General features: G+C 40.3%; 1 protein-coding gene across 2 annotated transcripts; it reads right to left on the bottom strand.

The window, feature by feature from the left end:
- Window positions 1–203: 203 nt before the first annotated feature.
- Window positions 204–18,447, bottom strand: LRRC47 (leucine rich repeat containing 47). 2 transcript variants are annotated; one of them, XM_007492073.3, is made up of 8 exons: window positions 15,308–18,447; window positions 9,025–9,480; window positions 7,747–7,863; window positions 5,991–6,106; window positions 3,817–3,919; window positions 3,389–3,478; window positions 2,670–2,943; window positions 204–514 (listed from the first exon to the last, which is right to left on the bottom strand). In XM_007492073.3, the coding sequence occupies exons 1-7, from the start codon at window positions 15,923–15,925 to the stop codon at window positions 2,698–2,700; spliced, it is 1,746 nt and encodes a 581-aa protein (XP_007492135.2). In that variant the 5' UTR covers window positions 15,926–18,447; the 3' UTR covers window positions 204–514; window positions 2,670–2,697. The 2 variants fall into 2 exon arrangements, with proteins under 2 accessions (XP_007492135.2, XP_001376729.2); XM_001376692.5 differs by having other exon boundaries at window positions 204–2,943.
- Window positions 18,448–24,159: the final 5,712 nt, after the last annotated feature.

The raw sequence follows: 24,159 nt of genomic DNA, 5'->3' as shown, positions 1-24,159 counted from the left end.
CCTTCCCTTCACCAAACACCTCTTCCCTCCTCCTGAGCTCTGAATCCTTCCCCTTTTCTGAGGTTTGGCACAGGGATCACCTGGCCCCCCAGGTGTCAGGAGAGCCATTCATATTCTAAGCCCTGGGCAGAATGCAAGCCCTTATGAGGATCCATATCCCAGGAACAGAGCCAAAGGGAAATGCTAATAAAGAAAAGATTCAGTTAGTTTTGAAAGGGTTTTTATTGAATCCTTTTGATACAGAGAAGCCAAGTAGGGACCCTCTTTCCCCTCCCTCAGGCCACCTGTACAGGCTCTTAGAATGGCGCCAACTTTGGCCAGTTGCTTTGACATAACAGGCTGGTGATCCTCACACAGAATGCTGAGAAAGGCATATCTAGTGGCTCCCAAGTGGTTTTTCCCCTCCCGTCCTTCCATTTGGTGGGTCTTCCATCCAAAAATACTTTCTAGTCAGTAGACGGTGCTTATTAGCAGCCTTTATTTCCCACAGTGGGTAAACCATCATTTACATCAGCTGAGTTTGAAGGAAAAACAGGAAAGAGGAGAAACTGTAATTCAGATTAGCATGGACCAATTCAGCAGTTATGAGTCTTATTTTCTCAAACTTCTGCTGGAGCCCAGGACTTGGCCTGGGAGTCAGAATGTGAGCACAAACCATTTCTACTTACAGTGGGAAGAGCTAACATATGACTGGGGTGGGGGACTCAAGAGCAGGAGATTTGCAGATGGCATCAACAGTTAACGTTCTAAGTGCAGGCAAACAACGATCCCTTGTTAGGAAATGTTATTTGGTATTGCGTGTTACTAGGCTTGTCAACAAAGCCCAGGGGCGGATACTGGGCTCATTAATGACCTGACCATGGCACGAATGACCATAACTTGCCAGAATTTCACTGGCCAATAACCCAAAGGACACTAATTGATGGCTATATAGATGTATTTTTTTACTGAAGGCAGCCAGTTTGCTAACTGACACTAATTTTAAGGCAGCAAGCTTGACTTGCTTTTGCATACCCTGTTCTGGAACAAGTCTAGTCTCCAATTACTCCAGAACTTATAGATTTCTAGGTATCCAGACACACATTCTCTGCCAAGTTTCTCTTCTGTGGCACAAATGTGACCCTGGTCCTAAAACCTGTGCCAGCTGAGCACAAGCACGAAGGCCTGTCCGTAACCAGGCTGGAAAAGCTTCAAAGGCTGGGCCAATGACAGATCGTGTGTCTGTTACACGAGAACCTGGAGAGGCCCATCATCACAACGTTGGCCATTAAGAGATTCTATTTTCATTTTTGGCCACAGCGACTCACGAGGACTGTGGGAGGAGCTGCAGCCTGCAGCAGTGGGGGGGAGGAGGGACATATGCCCACACCGATGAAATCATGGCTCTTTTGAAAGTACATATACATATCTATGACTAAAGTGGAAAACTGCTCAAATATTCGGAGAAGAACCATTCAGCTTTGGGCATGCAGGCTTTGTTTATGATTTCTGGCTTCTTGGTACTTTTTAGAAGAGAATCTATTTTCTCTGCATCACTATCTAAGGGAAATAACTGCTTAATTGCTGTCTTTAATGAAAGAATATTGCATCACTGCTGAGTGTTTGAAAAGAGACAGAGGTGTAGGGTTCCAGAGTCTAAGGTGAGTCAGTTTTGATTTCATTTGAACATTAAGGCCTTCCTATGGTTCCTGCCTTAAAGTTGCACTGGTCTCCTACCATTGATGACCATGTGTTGTTCCGTCCATCTCTATCCTGACGATGTACACGTGCCAGTGGTCACCTCCTTTAAATATGGAGACACCAGCCCAGTGTCAAACACCCACAGGTGAATACCTGACTGCAGAGATGAGTTAGAACCACACCTGCTATCATTTGGTGACTGACAATTCTCTGACACTTTCTACCCCCAGGCTGTGCATTTCTGTAGTCACAGAAGGAACACCTTCATAGGTCAGTGCACTGAGGCTAACTATACCATTTGGCTACAATTTTTACAGTTTTCATAACTTCCCAGGGCCAAAGACATTCTTAATAGCAATAGTAGTTAAAGAATTAGGTCAAATGTAACTTAGTTTTCCTAATTCTTCCTTACAAACGTTATAACTTTTTCGAAGGTATGTCCATAGTAGGAAATTAAAGTTCAACTCAGTATTTGTAAACTGTACCAGCCATAATATCCCTGTCAGACTTTTAAAATCAAATGATCTCTAGTAAAAGAATAATTTTATACTTCTAAAAACCTTCCCATTTTAAACCTAAAGTTCTAGTCCAAATTTGCCTTTTTTTTTTTTTAAGACTCTTAGGCTGTGAAGTCATGATACCATTAACACAGACCTTGCTCAGTTCATTTCAAAATCCACTTAAATTTCATGAAAAGGATGAGCAAAACCAGGTCTTTGGTGCTATAAAACCAAAACCATAACACTGAATTTTACAGTTATAAAGTTACCTCAATGGCCTCTGAGCCTGTTATTTTTCACTTTTGGCATTAAGAGATAGCCTTAGTGTTACAAGAGGAGGAATTTAACAGACATAGCTTTGGAAACCGAACTAATATTACATATCTTCTTTAAAAAATTCTGAGGTGGAAAATGTAGTGAATAATTTAATTATACCATATACAAACTCCTGTAAAATATGCAAGAATGACAACAAAATATTTTACAAACCGTTTGGTGAAAGCTGTGGTCAGTTACATCAACGGATGATAGTTATATGGGAAGCAGTTATGTCCAGATCTGTTTTAGAAGGATACAAAACTTTTAAGTTCCCTTCCATGTCCACAACCCGAACTTGCTCCACAATTAATGAGGAGTTGCCATCTTTTTCAGCATTCTGATTAGATTTGAGATTAAATGGTCCAGAAACACTATCAGCTTCGGTGTCGGAAAGGGACTGCTCCTCTTTATTTTCTAAAGTGAATTTGTTGAGCTCCGCCATTTTCTGCAAAATAAGTACTATTTTAACTGAAAGAATGAAGTGGCTTCTAAAGTCCCTTCCAGCTCTAAATCTCGGAACCCAAGTAACTAACATTTCTCCAAACCAACTTAGGAAACAAAAGGTCAAATAAGAATAAGAAAGTCAGAAGACAAAATTTTCTCTCTCTCTGTCCCCCTCCCCCCCACTTCCCTCGTTACCTTCCATCTCAATATTGTGGATTTGTTCCAAGGCAGAAGAGCAATAAGGGCTAGGCAAATGTGGGTAAGTGACTTTCCCAGTATTACACAGCTAGGAAGTGTCTGAGGTCACATTTGAACCCAAGACCTTTTGTCTCTAGGCCTGACTGTCAATCCACAGAGCCACCCAGACTTCCCCCTACCCCCTCACTTCTAAATATACTTCTCATTCTCAAAGACAATCAATGGGCTTGATTTAGTAGGTTTCTTACCAAAATAAGAGAGTCCATAATATCTTTACAAATTTGCAGGCTGGTAGCACTTGTCACTTCCAGAAATAAATCAGAGGTTGTTGTTTTAATCTAAAGAAGTTGCAAAATTTCAGAAAAAAATGGGTTGTGAAAAATGGGTGACAACACCTACAATTTCACTCAAAAAGAAAGAATGCAATTCTAGAAGCCAAAAGAGTTCCATCTCTCCTAAAGGAAAAACATTTGTGAAATAATGTACTATAGATTTTTCTGTTCCTCATTGACAGTTTCTAAGGACAAAGCTTTTCTGTGCCTCAGTTTAAATATGGTTGTGGAATTTTAAGAATGCTTTAATCATCAAGTATTAATAACTATTGAGTAGATTCATTAACCTATCCATGAAATAATGGTATAAGACATTTATAGTATGTTTCTGATATCATACATACCTTTGTCTTTTCACTGTTTGTTATTGGTGGGAAAGAAATAACCATATCATCTGCATCTACTAAACAAGGATAGTTTTCTTTTCCATCTAATAAGTGAAGGTATCTGCCAAAAAAAAAGTTAAATAGAAACAATCATAAAGAACTAAACAAAGATAAAGTGCTTACATTCTAATATGAAGAGATGGTATAGCTATGCCCTCTCTGAACCCTATCATCATCAGAGGTCACAGAAAGGAGTCTTAATTAGATAGAAGACCTGGGAGTGTTCTGTTATATCCGGAAAGGAAGAGCTTTTATAATAGAGGAAATTATAGGTAATATTTGAACCTCACTCATCAGAACTAGTTCAAAGAAGGAATAACAGAAACACACACACGTGTGTGCACACATGGTTATATATAGAAATATAAGGAAAATAGGAGGGAAAAGAGATAAAGAGAAGGGGAGGATGTTAAAAAAGGGGAGGATCAATTAAAGGAGGCAATATTTAGAAGCAAAATAAATCTTATGGGGCAGCAAGACAGATACACAGACAGAAGGGGAGAAGAACAGAATATAACGATATAGAGGAAAATACTGAGCTAATAATCATAACAATGAATAGAATGAGCTCACCAATAAAATGGAAGCAGAAGGGATTAGAAACCAGAATCCAACAATATATTGTTTACTAGAGACATATTTGAAACAGAGAGACACATACAAAAGCAAAAATAGATCCAATTAAAAGAGATAATCAAGGAGACTATATTTTACTAAAAGGTACCACAAACAATGAATACCAAAAACTTGCACAGGAAGTTTCACTGATAAAGACTTTATTTCTCAAATATGAACTGAGTATAGAACTGAGCCAATTTATAAAAACAAGAGCCATTCCTCAACTGATAAAAAGAGTTAAAAGATATGAACAGGCAGTTTTCAGAAGAAATCAAAGCTATGTGAAGTCATATGAAATAGCACTTCAAATCACTACTGATTTTAAAAGAAATACAAATTTAAACTATTGAGGTATCACCTCATACCTATTAGAAATGACATGCTAGAGGAAGATGAGGGAAAAATTGGTACACGAGTAATGAGTTGGTCCAACAATTCTGGAAAACAATTTGGGAACTACACTCAATGGGTTATAAAACCATTCATATCCTTCGACTCAACAATGCCATTACTAGGTCTGTACAGCAAAGACATCGAAGAAAAAGGAAATGGACCTGTATGTACAAAATCCAGGGGATGTCATCAGTTGTAGAATAGTCAAATAAATTACAGCATATGGTCACAAGACAGTTTTTACCACTGTGCTATAAGAAATGATAGGGGTAGTGGTTTCAGAAAAACCTGCTAAGACCTATATGAACTGATGCAAAGTGAACTGAGAAAAACCAAGAGATCATTGTGTATAGTGGATGAACAACTGAAAAACTTGACTACCCTGATTAATACAATGATCCAAGGCAATTCCAAAGGACTCATGAGAAGACAATTACTATCTACCCCCAAAGAGAAAACAGATAAACTCTGACCACAAACTGGAGTATAATTTTTCTCACTTTATTTCCTGAAATACGTTTTGTATGATTTCACATGTATAATAGATACCATATTGCTTGTCATCTGTGGGTGGAAGAGGGAGAGAATTTGGAACTCAAAATTTAAAAAGAATGTTTAAAATAATAAATTAAAACATTAAAAAAAAAGAAACACGCTACTTAGGGCAAAACGAGACCTACGTAAATGCATACATATCTGAATGTTCCTTTTGGACACGGCCAACTTGAAAATGTATTTTACTTGATTATATCTGTTTGTAAAAGGGGTTTTTGTTTTTCTTTTGTTCTTGGTTGGAGGCTGGGGAAGGGGGGTTATTACTAATTAAGAGAATCCTGGACCTTCATTTTTTTTTTAAACCCTTACCTTCCATCTTGGAGTCAATACTGTGTATTGGCTCCAAGGCAGAAGAATGGTAAGGGCTAGGCAATGGGGGTCAAGTGACTTGCCCAGGGTCACACAGCTGGGAAGTGTCTGAGGCCAGATTTGACTGGACCTTCATTCTTGACAGTATGTGCAATTTGTAAATGAAGCACCCTCTCTGAAACTCACCTCTCTTCCTTTAACTCCTTCCCTCCCTTTCTCTCTCCAACTGGCTGTGGGGGGAAGGGGCAGGTACTGACCTGTGCAAACCGGACACATTTTGCCGTTTCTTTTGCTTTCTCTGCTCCTCAGCTTCAAGTTGTAATTGTCGGACAAGGTCCTTTGCTTTGATCTCTTTCCTTCCTAAGGGGATGATCTACCAAAAGGGAAAGCAACAAAACAAAAAAGTTAATACTGCCACTTGGAGAAATCAGTGGCTCTAACCAAGGATGCTTCCCTACCCTCCTCAGGATCTCTGTGTTCTCTCACACCTTATTTAGTTTTTCTATGGTAGGGGAAGCATCCCTCTGAGCTGACAGCAACCAAGACATAGGCTTGGAGAAGGCACTGGAAATGGAGTTTGGAAGACCAGAGTTCAAATCCCAACTCACATACAAACTCAGTATGATCCAGAGCAAGTCATTTAACCTCAGTGCCTCAATTTTTTCATATGTAAAAACAAGGAGTTTGGATTCTATGGCTTAAGGTCGCCTTCTAGTTCTAATCTATATTATTAGAATTTTTTGGTTTGTTTTGTTTTTTGATGGTGCAATGGGAAAAGTGCTGGGCCTGAAATCAGGAAGACATTTTCCTGTGCTCAAATCCAGTCTCAGACATTTATTAGCTGTGTGACTCTGGATAAGACATTTAACCTCTTTGCCTTAGTCTCTCATCTGTCAAATGAACTAGAGAAGGAAATGGCAAACCACTCCAATATTTTTGCAACAACAACAAATCAAAGCCTAGTATGAAGTTTTACTCAGTCAGAATCATAGGAAATCCATGAGTGCTTTAGGAAAAAAAAAAACCCCAAACCTAAGCTCTGCCTGTTAGGAAATCATTAACAATTATGTGCAGTTAACAAATGGAAAGAAAATACCAGAAGCCTGCCACTAGATCTCTGACACAACCTGTCTTTAAAACAACTAGCAGGCACATTCCAAACAGTCTTTCTGGAGAATTTCAATTTCCAAACACTGTGACCTAAGGTACGAGAGGGGAGTTGGATATGGATACCTTTCAAACTCACCTTAACCTGGAGGTAAACATGTTAATGAATTCCCAAAGGTTATCAGATCTGAGGAAGTAGGACTGAAGGAAAAAAGGAATAGCATAGCTTGAGCTGGTCAAGTTAGGTGAAGTATGCCCAGGAGAAACAATTTCTCTGCCAAAACCTCAAGTATCCTTAAGTAACCTGATGGTTTGTTAGGGAAGAATTTAGAAGACAAGAGGCAGATTATGAGAAAACCTCTTAACAGAAGGGTGGAGTAGACCAAATTAGAGGGCTGTGAATGTAGAATAAAAGACCAATCACCTATGAGTTTTTTCTTGTTTCAAAATGAGCAAAAATGTGCAAGAAAATATTACAAGAGGAAAAACCTTACTTTGATTACTTTGTTCAGAATAGAATCTGGTAGCTTAAGCAACTGATTTCAAAGTCATCCCTGAACATAGTCCAGTGGGATTTGGGGGCAGTGGAAAAGAAAGGAGTGGGTTTTTAAGCACACATAAATGCACACACTCCTCTAATGGTAGGATTCATAGATGAAAATATTTAGATTTTCTCAGGAATATGTGATGGATAGGAAATGTAGAGGGGATAAAGTGCTATCTAAAACTAAGTTGCAGCCAACTCTAAAACTTGAAGTGATAGATGGGTTGTAATCTGCACTGTAGGAGGTAATTTCCATACCAACAAAACCCCAGGCTTTTGACATCCAGGCTAAGTGTCATCTGAAGACAGCCTGCCCTAACATTTTGAGTGAACATCAGAGAAGCAGTCATGCAATTTGTTACCTTTAGGTCTTGGGGAGATCTTGCTCCATAGACCAGAGGACCTTTGATCAGCTTGAGGTCATGAGTTGCAATTGTTGCTGCCGTTCTTTTCTCACAGATATCTTCATGGAGTTTGGTCTAAAACACAAGTTCAAGAGGATCATCAAGACAAAGATGTTCTCAAAACAACAAGAGGGTCAAAGTCATCTTTAAACCCAAAAGGTCCAGACCACCAACTCAGGGACTAACCATTGATAACTAGTTTCCAACACCCTCCATTTTGACAAGCCTTCTCTACCACCACTGAATGGTTTTTTATTGAGAAAAAAATGTAAAATAATAATAAAAATTAATTAACATTAACAGAAAAAACATCTTATAGGTTCACTTCATCTTTAGCACTACTATTTAGAATAGAAAACAGCATGTGAGGTCTCAATGAACCCACAGTGAACTATGGCTTATGGCCAAAACAAAATAGGCCCAAAAAGGAAAGAGTCAGAAAGTAGTTCTTTCCCTAAATATTTATCTTTATGCTCTCAAAAGCAAAGTTTCTAAAAACCTGTTTTGCCAATCACTGTTAATCCAACGAAGAGCCATGGTAAATGTGGATTTATAATCTATGTTGCAAAACTATTCTAGCCACCTAGAGGTCAAGCAAAGATGTGTTAAGATTTTGTTGGAAGATTGTCAGATTCCTTTAAAAGCCACATATTTTTATGCTCAAAGATGTAACTTTACATTCTAGGGGAGAGAACAAAAAGAACAAAAGAAATTAGGCTGAGGGGAGTCCAATCAGTTTAAGAACACACACCCTCAGGATTTTCAACTAAAAGTATACCTGGGAGCACAAAATTAGAAAATCAACAAAAATGTTTAACTTTATTAAATTCACCTTTTTTGTGTGTGGGAAAGCTATGAAAACTTAACCAACAAAAAGGGATTTTCATGGGCAGCTAAAGTGGCTCTGTGGATTGAGAGCCAGGACTTGAGTTCTGGGTTCAATCGGGCCTGAGACACTTCCTAGCAGTGTGACCCTGAGCAAATTTTTCCTATCTCTTATTGCTCTTTTGCCTTACAATCAATACAACGTATTGATCCCAAGATAGAAGGAAAGGGTTAAAAAAAAAAAAAGAAGGGCGCTTTCCAGTTTTTGAGGGAACACTACTGTTTTTCTACAAATGGATTCCAGTTGAGATTTGGGACTGGTTTCCTTCATCTCATTTTCCTAAGTGAGTTTTTAGCTGGTCCCTGCTCTAACCCAGTTTGGAGTAAAGGGCTTAACACTGAGGGTACAACCTGCATTGAGAGGAATCGTTTCAGAGCATTTCCTGGCCTCAGGTTCATCCCTTTCACAACAGCACACACGATGTAGGGACGGACATCTTTCACCATTGGGTTTACTTTTACTGTCACAGAGATGGGACTGTCAGAGACATGCAGAATCTTGATGAGAAGCTTGTTTACTTCCTCTACTTCTTCTTCCTCACCATCTCCACTCTCCTTCTTCTGCTTTCGCTCCCTCTTTTTTCTCCTGCTTTCTTCTTTTTCGGAGCCATCGGTCTTGCCCCTCCCTTTGCCCCGTCCCCCAACTCGCAGATACTCCAGAATGGACTTTGGTTGGCAGCCATTCACCATTTTCTCCAGGCGTTTATCTTTCAATTTGTTCCCTTTGAAATTGATCTCCTTGAGTTTGGGGCAGTCAGCAAGTTCCCCGGGAATTTCACTTAACTGGTTATTGGCAAGATCCAAAGTCTGAGAAAGCAAAACAAACAAGATTAACTCGAGATCAAGGAGACCTAAGCTTACAGGATCAAAGTTTAGAGTTAGAAGGGAATTTAGGGGTCACCTAACCCCACTTCTCTCCTCTGCCACCTCCTTGGCTCCCTGCAGGCCTCCATCACCTCCCCCACTCAGTCTAGTGCAATAGCTGCTATGGGCCTGTCTACCTCATATCCCTCTACTCCAATTCATCTCCAAAGGCATTTCCTTAAAGCCAAGGCTTAATCAAGTCACCCTTTACTCAAAAAATTCCAGGAGTTTCCTGTCACCTTCAGGAGCAAATTCAAAATGCTGCTGGCATTCAAGTCCTTCATACCTCATCTTCCCTGTAGAGTCATCTTTCCAGACTCCCTACATCTCACTCCATAACACATTCTCTTTGGGTGACCCTGGTCTCCTAGCTCTCCCATGACCCAGACCCTCTATCTCTGCTCTGTCCCCCATGCCAGGAATGCTCTCTCCTCATCTCTTCTTCCAAGTCCCAATGAAAACCTCACATTCTACAGGAAGCCCTGCCGATCCTCCATAATCCAGCGCCTTACCCCTGTTGTTTATCTTCAGTTTACCCTGCCTATTCCTTGCCTGTACATGGTTGCTTGCATGTGGTTCCCAGATTGTGAGCTCCCCGAGTGCAGGGGCTATTTTTTGCCTCTTTTTATCCTAAGCCCTAAGCGCCATGCCTGACACATAGTATAAGTTTAGTAAATGCTGACTAATTCAATTCCCTCATTTTATAGATGAAGCAACTGAGAGTCAACAAACATTTATTAAGTACCTATCATGTATCAGGCATGGTGCTATGGCCCGTGATGCAAAGGGAAAAGGTCATAAGGCAACAAGGTCCAGAGATAAGATTCGAACTTGGGTCCTCTATCCCTGAGGCCATTGCTGATTATCCTAACTTCTCTTTTCACTAGCTGGCTCTATTCTTCATCCACACAGTTTAGCTATGCTGAGGCTCAGGCAGGAGATAGATCGTGTAGGGAAAGGTCAATTCAATATGGATTAGCATGCATTTGGACCTGAAAGAGATCTCAGTTCTCAGTCCAACCCCTGTTCCCCATTTTATAGATTAAGAAATTGAGGCACAGAAGTGAAAATGACCTGACCATGCCTTTGCATTTTGGCTGGAATACACTCCCCCAATCTCAACTCTGCCTCAATAAATCCTCTTTCCTTTAAGACACAGATCAAGTACTGCGCTTTCCCCCCTCCTCACCAAACTGCTAGCAGCCTTATCTCCCAAACTACCTGGCACTTGTTCTCTTGGAAGTCTATATGTCTGTCTCCCATTTAAAAGGTAAGCTCCCTGTGAGCAGAAGTTTCATTCTTTACATTTATAGCTCAGCACTTACCATATAGTGAACAATTACTAAATGCTTATGGATCTGATGTGTCTATTTTAAACCTAACTGCTATGTTCTTCCCATTCCTCCTGTTCTGGCCTCCAGGGCCAAATTTAGCCAAGTTCAATCCCTCTTTTATAACTCGTGAAACTACTTCAATAGAACTCTAATCCCAGTGTCTAACTTATAAAAAACACCCCTGAGGGGGCAGCTGGGTGGCTCAGTGGATTGAGAGCCAGGCCTAGAGCCAGGAGATCCTGGGTTCAAATTTGACTTCAGTATTGTGAATGCCCTGTCAATCATTCCCTTGCTACACTTCAGACACTTCCTAGCTGCGTGACCCTGGGCAAGTCACTTAACTCCCATTGCCTACCTCTTACTGCTCTTCTGCCTTGGAACTAATACACAGTATTGATTCTAAGGCAGAAGGTAAGGGTTTTTATAAAACAAACAAACAAAAAACACTCTTGGCTCCTCCAAGCCCACCTTGCACGGTACCACTTTTTAGCTGCCTCACCATGCTGGTGGCTTTGTTTTCAATACTTTCTGGTTTTATGCAATAAAATGTGTTGTCTAGACCCAAACACTACAGGTATGGTCTAACCAACATGACTACAGTAAAAGGACTACCATCTCATGATCTGTACCTTTTTGGGAATGTTATACTATTCTCATTGAACTTGCTACCCACTAGAATCCTTGAATCCCTTAAATAAACTACTTCCTACATCTTATGCTTGCAATTGAAAGATCAACTCCTTTCATCTTACAGGGGTATCATGGTGTAGAGAGATGGTCCTGAAACTATACCATTCAAGCCCTGTGTCTACGATAAACCAGCTCTGTGACCCTGGGCAAGTCTCTCTAATACTCGAGGGTGCAAAAAAGGTGCTTTTATAGGAGGTGAGAGTACCTTATGCCAAGGAAATCCTAAAAGTCCAGGCTCTATATTTCTTAAAATTAAATTAGATTTGGACATTGTTCAAATCTTTTTTTTTTTTTGCATACTGTCATCTTGTTCGTTAGCTATCTCTCTGAACTGTCAAACAGAAATTTGATGAAAGCAACCAATCTTTTTCCAAGCTGACTTAGAACCAACAATGCCTAATCACTTGGTATTTACAACCAGTTCCATATATATCAAACACATAAATGAAGTCTAATGTCTAATCCATCTTTTCCCACCTTTTGCAACAAAGGGTGATATTTTATCAAATGCTTCCCTACAATTGAAGTAAATTAGATCTATAGTTTAATTAAAGAAGGCAATGAAGGCAGACCAGAATGATTGTTCCTGATGAAACTAAGCTTATTATAAGTTCTCATCCCAAGCTTTTTTAGATTTTACCAAATGATTCTTTTATAGTTGGCCAATGTACTGATCAGTTTTGCTGAATGGCTTCCCCACCCCCCATTTATTTTAGGTGTGTTACAAGGGTTGATTCACTGGATGGGGGAGGGGGCAGGAATATTCAGAAATTAAAGATACAAAAGCTAAAAGGTATCAATAAAAACAAAACAAATTTGATCTAAAATTTCCTGGCTTCTCCACTTTCAACTTTAGTGATAGAGAATTTTTCTAGTCTGAACTGTCATCACTAAAATCCTACTCATCCGATAATTCACCATCATGCTATGAGGTAATTCTGAATCATATACCTATGGGGCAGACTCCAAGGTTCAACTTCAAATGCCTCTTTCTCTTGAAGAGGAAAATGACATACATACTTGCAGAAGGTACCTGAGTTAGGACTTGAATCCAGAGCTCTAATTTCAGTTCTAGGGTTTCCTATTTAGCTCAAAAATGACCACAAGGTCTAACACTGTGATCCTCTTTTTATTGTACCTAACTACATAATAATAAATCAATAATAAATATAAAAAGTTATCATGGACTCCGGATTGAAATGTGGACATTCTGCAGAAGATTTAAGATCCAAGTCAGGCAAAGCTTCTGAACAATGGGGATTGTTCCACAGTACAATGCACTGCCTCAGAGCCCTGGGGACTACTTTTCCCCTTGATAGAGGGAAAAGGATTATTTGTCCATAACACAGTGAGGGGATTCTTGTACCAGCAGTAGGATTTAAAACACTCCTGTGATCCTTTCCAACTCTAAGACATTGTCATTTGAGGAGCTTGAGATGAGCACTGGTTTTAGAAGACTGCACTGATCAGAGGCAAGGGCCTTCTCTACGATGGTCTGTGAGAGCCAGCATGAAATAATGAATGAGCATTTATTAAGCATCTCTACAAGATGCTGGTGGATACAAAGACAGAAGAAAATCCATCCCTAACCTTAAGAAACTTACGTTTTATCAGGGGCAACAACACATACAAATATAGGTATTTAAAAATCATATGTAGATGAAAAGAAATCTTGGAGGGGAAAGGCTCTAGCAGCTGGCAGGGTAGGCAAGTCAGAGATTCCATCAAGTGGCAGAAATGAGGGAAGAGAATTACGGGCATGGGGGTTAGCATGGGCAGAAGGCCTGGGGACAGAAGATGAGAGTCTCATATGAAAGGAGCAAGCAGATGAATCTGGCTAGATGGCAGATGTACCAACCTGTGGAGGGGAACAATGTATAAGGTAAGAAGAGGACACACTATGAAGTTTTAAATGCCAGAGGAGTATTTCTTTGGTCCTCAAGATATGAGTCACTGAAACTTATTGAGGAGGGCAATATGGTCAGATTTCAGTGAAGAAGATAGCTATATTAGCTAAGTCCAATTGGTTCTAGGTAAATCGCTGGGAATAAAAAGCCAAAACAGGGATTCTTGAACTTCATTTTTCTTCGTATATAGTATAGAATTATTTGTATAAGGAACCAGAGGATTACAGATTTAGAGATGGAAGAGACATTAAAGGTCTAGTTCAGGAGACTAGAATTTGTCATTCTTTCATATTTTGATAACTGCATTTCAATGTAATTAATTTGCTTTGTAACTGTACCATTTTATTCTACAAATTTAAAAACATTAGTTTGATAATGACTCTTAGATCTCACCAGACCCTGTACCAAAGGAGTCATGACACAAAAATGATTAAGAATCCAGTCCAACTTCTTGATAATTACAATAAAAAAAATGAGAACCAGGAGATGATGACTTGCCCAAGGTCATTCACATAAGGCAGGATATGTGTGAATGTCCTAGGATTCTAAAACTAGTGTTCTACAGTACTATGAACAACAATAAAAGGTTTGCCAACAAAGGATTCCTGGGTAGTTAACCAGACCTTGGGATTCCCTCTGTAGAAAGGATTCCCTTTCTACAACTCCATTCTCTTGCATGAGGCCACTTTGCACCTTCTCAGATAAATCCAAATAAAGTCTCAAAGTGGGAAAATGTTTCTAGGGATTCCCTCTGGCCCAGATCTTCTTGATGGGACTTTCAACTCTAAATCTTACAAGTCTCAGCAATGGCATTTATAAGCCATGTAACTATGGTAGGCCTTAGTTTCATCAGTAAACAAACACTGTATCCACCACCTGACAGATTAGGTGCCAGGGATACAAAGACAGAAATGCCCCAAAGGAATTTGCTTTCTCAGAGGAAGTGGAATAGACTTGCAAGGAGTGACCTTGCTGGTTTGCTTCTTTTTATTTGCTTTTTAAAAACCTTATCTTCCATCTTAGAACAAATACAAGTATGAGTCCCAGGGTAGAAGATTGGGAAGGCCTAGGCAATGAGGGGGTTAAGTGACTTTCCCATAGTCACCAAGCTAGGAAGTATGTGAGGCCAGACTCTCAATCCACTGTGGCACCTAGCTCCCTACTCCTTTTTCTTTAAAAGAGACTCTCTTAAATCTTCTGAAGTCTCCAATGCCAATTACATGCAAAGTACACTGGACAAGAGGAAGTATTAGGCTGGGTTCCAAGAACCAGAGCCCTGTAAATTCCAGGATTTCATGAAGTCTTAAACTGCCACTTCCAAGATGGGTGACTTTGGGCAGGCCCTTTCCCCTTTTGGGGCTTTAGTGTCCCTATTTTTAGAGGACCGGAGCTGGATCCTTGGAGCTTTAAATGTTAGGATCCACAAAGTCTAAGATGCCACTTCTAGGAAGTAGGACTTTGAGCAGGCCCCTTTCCCTCGTGGGGCTGAGATTCCCCATTTACAGTGGAATCCTTGGAGCTTTAAATGTTGGGATTCAATTTAGTCTAAGATTCCCCTTAAAAGCTGTGAATGCACAGCAGCCCCAGCTGGGCCGCTTCTGGTAGAAATGAAACCCTAGGAAGTCTCAGCTCTCAGCTCCAAGTTTATGCCTTAGGCTTTTTTTTTTTTTTAAAAGACTTTCCCTCTTCAAGTATCACGTTTTCCACCATTATTACCAGTGGTAAGTTTCAACCCCTCCCCCCCGACTCCAAGGGGTCAAGCAACCCCTCCTTCAATCCCTGTGTCTCAGTCTCCCCAGACAGTCCCTCCTCCCGTGCCTTAGTTTTCCCGGCAGGCACCTTGAGCGCCGAAAGCCCCGCCACCGCAGGGCTGAGCTCTTGTAACTCATTGTCAGCGGCGCCAAGCTCGCTGAGCAGCTGCAGCGCAAAGAGCTCGGACGGGAGCGCGCGCAGGCAGTTGCGCGCCACGTTGAGGGTCTGCAGCCGCGGCGCGCATCGGGCCAGCTCGGCTGGGAGCGCGCGCAGGCGGTTCGCACTCAGGTTGAGGCTCTGCAATTGTGGCAGCGCCGGCGGATCCGCGGGGCCCAGACCGCTCCCCGGCGGCAGTTCCTCCAGCGCGTTCCCGGACAGGTCGAGAACGCGCAGCGCGGGCAGTGGGCCCAGCTCCGGGCTGAGCGTGGGCCCGAGCGCGTTGCCCCGCAGCACGAGGCTGCGCAGGCGCGGGAGGCCGCGCGCCAGCCCCGGGCCCGGCTCGCGCAGGCTCGCGCAGCCGCACACCTCCAAGGAGTGCAGCAGCGGTAGCGAGAATACCCGCGGCGGCAGCCGCCCTCCCGCCGCCCGCACGCGCTCCTCCAGCGCCGGGCCAGTCAGCAGCAGCTCCCGACGCTGCTCCCGCTCCACCAGATCCACCTCCGGCCACGGCTCCGGCATCTCAGCCACCACCGCCGCCGCCGCCATGACGCCCGTCCGCCTCAGCCGGAGGCCGCCTGCCGCCACCGCTTCCGGGGCGCCTCGCCCCGCCTCCTCTGTGCGTCACTTCCGCGGGCAAAGCTAACGAGAGACGCGGGAGGCCAGAGAGTCGTTTCGTGGGCCAACAAAGAAAAGCTAGAGCGCCACCAAGAAGAGGTGATGGTTTCCGGAGGGTGCTGCATTGGCCCATGGGGGAACAATAGAGTTGTAGGTGGCTAGAGAGGCCACGCGTTACTGAGGGGAAAAAGAAAAAGGGCTAGAGCGCCACTATTAAAATGGCACCAAAGGCTGTCCTATCATGGCCAATGGTGTAATACAAGTTTTCTGACGGATGTCCAGAGAGTAATTCCCCTAAAGGATCCACCATAGAGAAAACTTGGAAGCTAGACAGGAACTCCATTACCCACCGGAAGTTGTGGCCCCATTAAGAAAACAAAAACTGGAGTCATGACGGGGGGGGGGGGGGGGGGGAAGGGGAGCTTTGGTGTCAAAGGGAACTCAGTGAGTGATTAGGTAGGGCCTTTTCCTATGAAGAACTCCAAGAAGAGGCTAGAGAATCATACCTTGAACCATGAATAGTAGAAGTGCTTTGACCATAGAGAATTCCAAGGGAGGCTAGAAAGCAATACCTAGAACCACGAATAAGAATTGGGCATTTGTCATAGAGAATGAAGAAGGATAGAGGAGCCATATCATTAGCCCTGTGATAATCAGAGGAACTTTAACTATAGAGAAGTCCAAGAGAGGCTAGAGAGTCATACCACTGAACTCGGCCCCGCCCCCTAAAGGGAGTTTCAGTTACCATGGAGAGCTCCTGGGGGAAAAAAAGTTTGATAAAATAGTGTTACCTGAAGAGTGTCCCAGCTGGCACACTAGGGTTGTCTGTTGCCACCCAACTATAAAATAACGCTAATAACATAATAGTATCTCATTTCTGTTGTCCTTTGAGTTTTTACAAAGTATTTTCCTCCTTGAGATAGGTATGCCATTTTACATAAGGGGAAACTGAGACCCAAAGAAGGGAAGAGACTTCCCAAAAGACACACATTAAGAAAGTGGCCCAGTCAGGACGCATGGCTTCAACATTCCTTTATGCACAAAATATGTGCCTTTTGTTGAAGGTGGATTTTTGAGAGAATATAAATATAAGTATAAAATCACTCCATTTTGTGCTATATTTGCCATTACTATGTAAATGTACTGAATGTCTCCTTCAGTACTTCCCTTCCCTAAACACTTTAAAGTTTGACACTAAAGAGTGTCAAAGTTTAGAACTTTGTCATAAGTAGGAACTTAACAAATTTTAATTAACTGGTTGATAAAGAAGATATTGTTTTCTTTGGTCTGATATAAATTGATATGCTAAAAAGCCCTTGTAACAGTTTAAGCATACTTTTTTTTTTGGCTAAAATTGTACTTTTTCCTGTCTATGTGCCCTATGTGATCCTACCCCAAACTGCTTTCTAAGCTTACGTACATGACCTATTTGGTTTACCCAAACTCTGAGTCACATAGCTGAGTTATATTCATGCAGTGGCTAGTAAGAACCCTGAAAACTCTTGCAACATGGTACATTTTTTTGTTGGATTTTTAGATCCAGAAAATGTTCAAAATGTCTTACTTAATCATCTTTGAGAAGGGAATCTGTCCCCTTTTCTTTTTACATAAGGGAAGATTGGAGGCATACTGGCAGCAAGTGATTTACTCAAGGCCACACAATCAGAGAAACAGGCTTTCTAACTACTACTCTTGTACTTTCTTATGGGTTTTCATACTGCTCCCCAAGACATTCCCATCCACTGGAACTGGCTCTCAGCTTTATATGAGAAGTGACTCTTGAGATTGCGCAGGCGTCTTTTGTGATTGGATGGGCCTTGATGGGTTTGGAATCTAGTCTCCCATCCTCAAGGGATGTACCTTTGAATAGCCCCAGAAAGAATCACATTTACAAGATGATTCCAGGCTCACTGTCAAGACAACCCTGTTTTGAGGAGGGGCATAGCAACTCTGCACAGACTTTATTTTGGGTGTTCCATACACCTTCTCTTAGTACAATGATCTCTAAACTTTTTTGATTAATTTTATCAGTAAAAATATTGAACATCCATTCCTAATATACTTATATTTACCTATTAATTGTACATGAGAGCATTGTATAGAGAGTTGGCCTTGGATCCATGAAGATATGAATTTACCCACATCTGCTAGATAATGGCTGTGACTTTGGTCAAGTCAAATCAGTATTCTGGGCAATTCTTTAAGAGCATAAACTCTTTATTTATGCAAATTACAGAGAAAGTATAGACCATATTGGTAGAAGGGCTCTCCTCATTTAGGAGTCCACTGTACTGATTACATCACAGATCTAGTCCCTAGAAATTATGTACATGCCATACTGTACAAATGATTATGTATATTATAAGACATACCAAAAGGAGAGTTTTTAAAGGATAAGATAAAGATGAGGTAATACTTTAAAAAACAATATTTTAAGTGTGTAATATTTTTGCTCTCACTAAATATTAATTATTATTCATTATATTTTTCCTGAGAGTAATGTGTTTGAATATATTTCATATTTTTAAATTTGAATTAAAATTTTATGATAATGAAGTTTAAAAGTCTGTTCTATATTTAGTTTATTTTGAAGATGCATCAAGCTATGTAAATTCAAGTGGATGAAAATGCCTCATTGGTTTTGCTTCTCAAATCATGATGTTCACTTTTCAGTTTCATCCACCAATTATACAAAGATTTGTGTTGAAATTAGGCTAGTAAATTTTCACTTACTCTGCTGACAATCAGTTTGGTTTAAAAAAAAAACAATAAGCTCTTGCATTTTTTTATTTTAAGCATCATTTTGGAGACCATTGTCCTAGGACATGACAAGGCCGGAAGAGAGAAAGAGGATGAGGGAGATAGGAAGAGAGGCAAATAGGGGAAGAGGATGAGGCAGAGAAAGAGAAAGAGGTGAGAAGAGGGAGAAATAATGAACCCCAAACTGAAACAAACTGCTTTTATTTATTTATTTAAATTAATACTCTTACCTTCCCCCCTTGGAGTCAATATTTATGTATTGGTTCTAAGGCAGTAGAGCAGTAAGGGCTAAGCAATGGGAATTACATGACTTGCCCAGGGTTGTACAGCTAGGAAGTATCTGATTATCTCTAGTCCTGGCTCTCAATCCATTGAGCCACCTAGCTGCCCTCTAGATGCCCCCAAAATGCTTTTAATGACTTTCCAAATACTAATTTTTCTCTTTTACTGAACATAAGTTAAATCAAAATTATAGATGTGAATTATGGGGCATTATGATCTCTGAAGATTGAAAATTGCACTTTACCCCAGGGAGGGTGGAGAGATTCATGGTGGGCATAAGTAAGTTAAAACATGCAAGCAGCAATGATTTGCACAAATGAAGTACAACATATACCTTTAATAGCAACGATAACAGCAGTACTAATATTGCCCATCAATGGTCAATGTGGCTGACTTAGGGCATGACTCCCATCAACTCCCCATTAATCTAAACATAAGTGGAGAAATAGGTGGAGAAAAAAAGCTATAGGAATCCTTGGCATAGTGGCTAGGCTATTTGGAGATAAAGAGGGTTTTAATTTATAGAGGTCTCATTTCCACTTGATTTCTTTCTGAAAAGCTTCAAAAAATCCCCACCTTTAAAACACAGATTGTAAATATAACTTATAGTATGCTTTGAGCCTCCAGGCAATCTGTTAATTGTCAAGCTGGATAGAGATCTCCCTACCACTTGAATTTAGCCTAGTCAAATCTATTTTCCTTCTCATTACAAAACACAGACTTAATACCACTAAAATTATCTTGTTGAACCAATGTTTTGAAAAAGGAAATAACTAGGAGACAAACTTAAATGTCAATGCAAGCTTTAGTTTTTGTGTTTTTGTTTTTGTTTTGTTTTTGTCTTAACTAAACCTATTGTTTTGGGCAATAACACAAAGTGGAGAAACTGAAAGTGGAGTTGATTCAACATTATTTCTTGGTTTTCTTCAAGAAGCTAGACTAGTGATCTCTGCTGAATTTTCTTAATAAATGTTATGGTAGAAGTTACAGAAATAGAAGTGAGTTTGAGTGTAGTAAAGAGGCTAGCATGATTTCAATATCCACCTACCTCAGTGTACCCCAGTATTTCATAAACTGTGATGTAGCTATAAACCAGAAAAAGGGAAAGGATCTAAATGTGAAGCTCTTTCTCCTGGGACACTTCTATTTTTGTTGCTGTCATCTCTGATCTTTCTCAACAACTCCCTCTTCCTCTCTACATTTCTTGTCTTTGAGATAATATAGTTTGCATGGATGAAGAGTGTGTTTTGGTGTTATTGCTTTTTGCTCTCTTCTAGATTGCCGTTCATTCTTATATATTTGCATTCCCAATCAATTTTCCTTTATTTTGTTTCTTTGGTGAGATTTGACATGGCAGATTCAAGTTTTTCTATTTTGCCAATTATTTTTGCTGCATAGGCCATAAATCTAGCTTTCATAATTCCCATTTCTCTTTTAAGCTTCTCAGGAACAGCATATTGTAGTGGTTTCATCTTCTCTTCATATGATACAGGTTCCTCTTTCTCGTCAAGTGTTATATCACTTTCCTTTGTTTTATAGTATTTATTCACAAATATCTGACCTGGTTTGCAGTATCTTGAGAGCATATTTCCTTCTGCTATTAATATTTTCCCTGTTGATTTCTTTGCTTATGCTCAAGTCTTCTTCCTAAGATCTTTGGTAATTTCAGATTCTTTCCCCTTATTTTCAACTATTACTCTCTTTTGACTACTTCCCCTCTGATGATGGTTTCCCTGAAGGCTGGATCTCAAAGCTTCTCAGCCTCCTCCCAAGCTGGTCAATTCATGGTTCACCAGCCTAGGTCTCTGCCTCAAGTAATTTTTGAGAGGACAGAACTGGCCCTAGATGTTGCTGGGCTATTTCTCTTCGGCTTAGTGGAATGCCATGTAGTCCCTCTTCCCCTCATTTTTTCCACAGTCCGCACACCTAATACCCTATCCTATTTCTTTTGTTCTCCAGTTCTCTGGCCCGATTGAGAGCCCTGCCACACTGTGCTGTTGTAGCCTGAGATGATTTCTGTAGTTTGGAGCTTGAATTTCTATAGTACTGGGAAGAAAGAGGGATTATGGGGCATGAGGATACTCTTTGTTACAAGCCCATGGGTCAGGTCAGTGTTCAGCTTTGTCAGGGAGAGTGATAAGTGGTCAGGGAGGGATTATTGATTGAAGGCAGGTTAGACAATAGGTCATGGAAGTTTTTTTTAACCTTTTTTGGCACTTGGTGCCCTAGATGGTGGAGACAGCTGAAGTTGCTTCATCTTTCATGTATGGTTTTGGAGAAGTTTCAGTGGTCTTGAGGACTGGAGAAAAGGTCTAGTCCTCTCTTTTGTTGGTTATGTGACAGTAGTCTTTCTCTTTCTTCTCAAGAAAGCTATTTGAAACTCCTGCTGTACCCAAAGCTCTGATCCCACTATCAATCCTCTCTTCTACACTTGGAAAAACTTTAACTCCCAAGTCTCTAGAGACTTATGCCTCCTTGTAGGCAATTAATCCAGACTTGCCAGAAAAGCTGTTATATTAATAAGAAGAACACATCCAGAGCAATTAACACCTTTGTAACAGTAGCCTTATCTAGCTTTTGGAGCAACAAGATGGATGGACAGTGAACTTAGAAAATATCAAAACGGAAACCATGTAATATTTTTAAAAATGCAGACTGGCCACTCTAAGGCAGCTATAGTAAGATTAACATGCCATTTTGAAAAAGGAGGAAGAAACGAAAGATGTTCTCATGATAAATAGGTTCAACTTTGACAGAAATATTTCCTGAATAAATAGATACAATTGCTCAGAGCCATAGTAAAAGCAGATAATAGAAATATGTCTTTGGAGTTATTGAATTTAACTTGTATTAGTCTTGTAGAAGAAGTTAGTTTGGTGGGGCTTGTGATTTTGGGGGACACATTCCCGCGTAGAATTCAACAGAACAGAACTACAGGGTTGTATAAACAGAGATCCTCTGGCTGGCAAAGTGTGGAGGAACCTAATTTCTATCTAGAAATTTCTATTTAGAAAAAGGCCTTTACTATCTTAAGAGATCTCCTGCCCCACTAGGATATTCTGATGAGATTAACCACAGAGAAAACATCCCCACTAGAACAAATCTGGTCTTTGGAAACTCCAAAACCTCAGGGTTAACAGTTTCAAAAACAAGGTTAACACATTGTCTCCCAAATCACTTGACATCCTGTCCTTATGATTCAACTTTCCAAATAAGGAAAGGGGCCAAGCGGCCTCACCTTCTAGGCTCAGTTTGCTGCAAGAAATGCCAGCCCTAAGCATTTTTCACCAGTGTCAGCCCTAAGGCTTCCTCAGCCCTTCTATTTGTCTGTTATCTCTCTGACCATGGATGTTCAGCTGATGCTAATTAAACTTTTTTTTATCTTCTAAGCTTTCTCCTGATTTATTGGTCACCAGTCAAAGGGACTAAGGTGGGAGAAATTACTCTCTGGATGTATCTTTGGATGTATGCTTGAGAAATTTCCCCAACAGTCATTACCAGTTCTAAAAACAGAACCAAAAGAGCTTGAAGGGACAGCATTTGCACAAAACTAAACAACAATATGCCAGAAAAAAATTAAATAAATGGCAAAGTCAAGCACATTTGTTTACAGAGATAAAGGAGTTCAGGTTGGTAATACTAGATTAGGTGGCACAGCAGATAGAGCTGGTCCTAGATTCAGGAAAACCAATCCAGCCTCAGATACTTGCTAGCTGGATGACCTTGGGCAAGTCACTTAACTGTTCACCTCAATGTCCTCATCTGGAAAATGGGGATAGTGATAGCAATTACTATTGAAAAATGTGTTGCTTCATTGATCCATTGTTCCTAGTGTTGGAGGGAGGTGTCACAGCAATTTCCTGGAGATTTATCACATGGTCTGTTACCTGTGTGGAAGTTGTCACATGTGCACTCCCTCCCCGTCCCCTGGCCCAATTTCTTTTGCTGATGTGAACCTGAAGAATTATCTTTCTCATTATAAAAGTTACCAATATAAGCTGGTTGCTCCTTGAGATCTTGATCCACAGTGATCAGCCTGTTAACGTGTTGCTACTTTGACATACTTACAATAAACTCTTTTTAATATTCTTTGATTTGATTATCGGTTTGTTAATCAGGGTAAAAACCCACAAGAAAGAATTTTTCTTTCTACACTACCTCTTAGGGTTGTTATGAAGTGCAACTGAGACAAAAATTTTCAAGTATCGTACAAATCCCAAAGCACTATGAAAATAGTAGCTTTTATTATTCTCCCTCTCTATAAAAAATTACAGAAAATACATTGAAAAAAACCTATATCCTCCATCTTAGAATCAATGCTAAGTATTGGTTCCAAGGCAGAGAACAGTAAGGTCTAGGCAACGAGGGTTAAGTGACTTGCCCAGGGTCACACAGTGAAAAAAATACATTTGTAAGGAACTCTGACAATGACTGATTTGGACTTTATAAGGAAACAGGAGATCTTTAACAAATCTCTGCCAATTAAAAATACACCATCAAGTAGTCAGAATTATGCTTCAGAGGCTCATGATTCTTCATCTTCCTACTACAAATAAAAATTTTAGAGCATGTTAGAGAATTCTGAGAAATAAATCATGCTGGAATCAGGTTCTATCTTAGCTAAAACAAGCCACTTGGACATAATATTGATCCACAAGAATTTAAGAACCCTTTTCAAAATAGATTTTACCATAGTGAACAATAGTTATCTCGAAATGTTACACAATGAGAAGCTCTGAAATATAGAAACTTATTGGAAAACAGCAAAACCCCTTGGAAACGGGAAGAAATACAAATGAACCCAGTTGTACGATTTACTTCTGAAATTGTCCCAAAGATGCTTTCAGTGAATCAATTGAAGATGAGCCAACATCTCAGTACTTTTATTCAACTCCTTTAAAAAAAACCAACCATTTCTCCCTAGTATAATAGTTCATCGAACATTAAGCACAAGAGGATAAAACAGTATTGTGAATTATTCCAGGATCATTTCTGAATTCCATAGAACATAAAGATGAGAAGAAATAATAATTGCTATTTATATAGCATTTAAAATTTGTGAGTACTTTGTGTATATTATCATAAAGCCTCACTTCTTCCTAGGTTTCCTATACTTGATGATC

Source organism: Monodelphis domestica, chromosome 4, assembly GCF_027887165.1.
Source record: "Monodelphis domestica isolate mMonDom1 chromosome 4, mMonDom1.pri, whole genome shotgun sequence".
Lineage (NCBI taxonomy): Eukaryota > Metazoa > Chordata > Mammalia > Didelphimorphia > Didelphidae > Monodelphis > Monodelphis domestica.
This window is presented reverse-complemented; position numbering and strand designations above follow the sequence as displayed.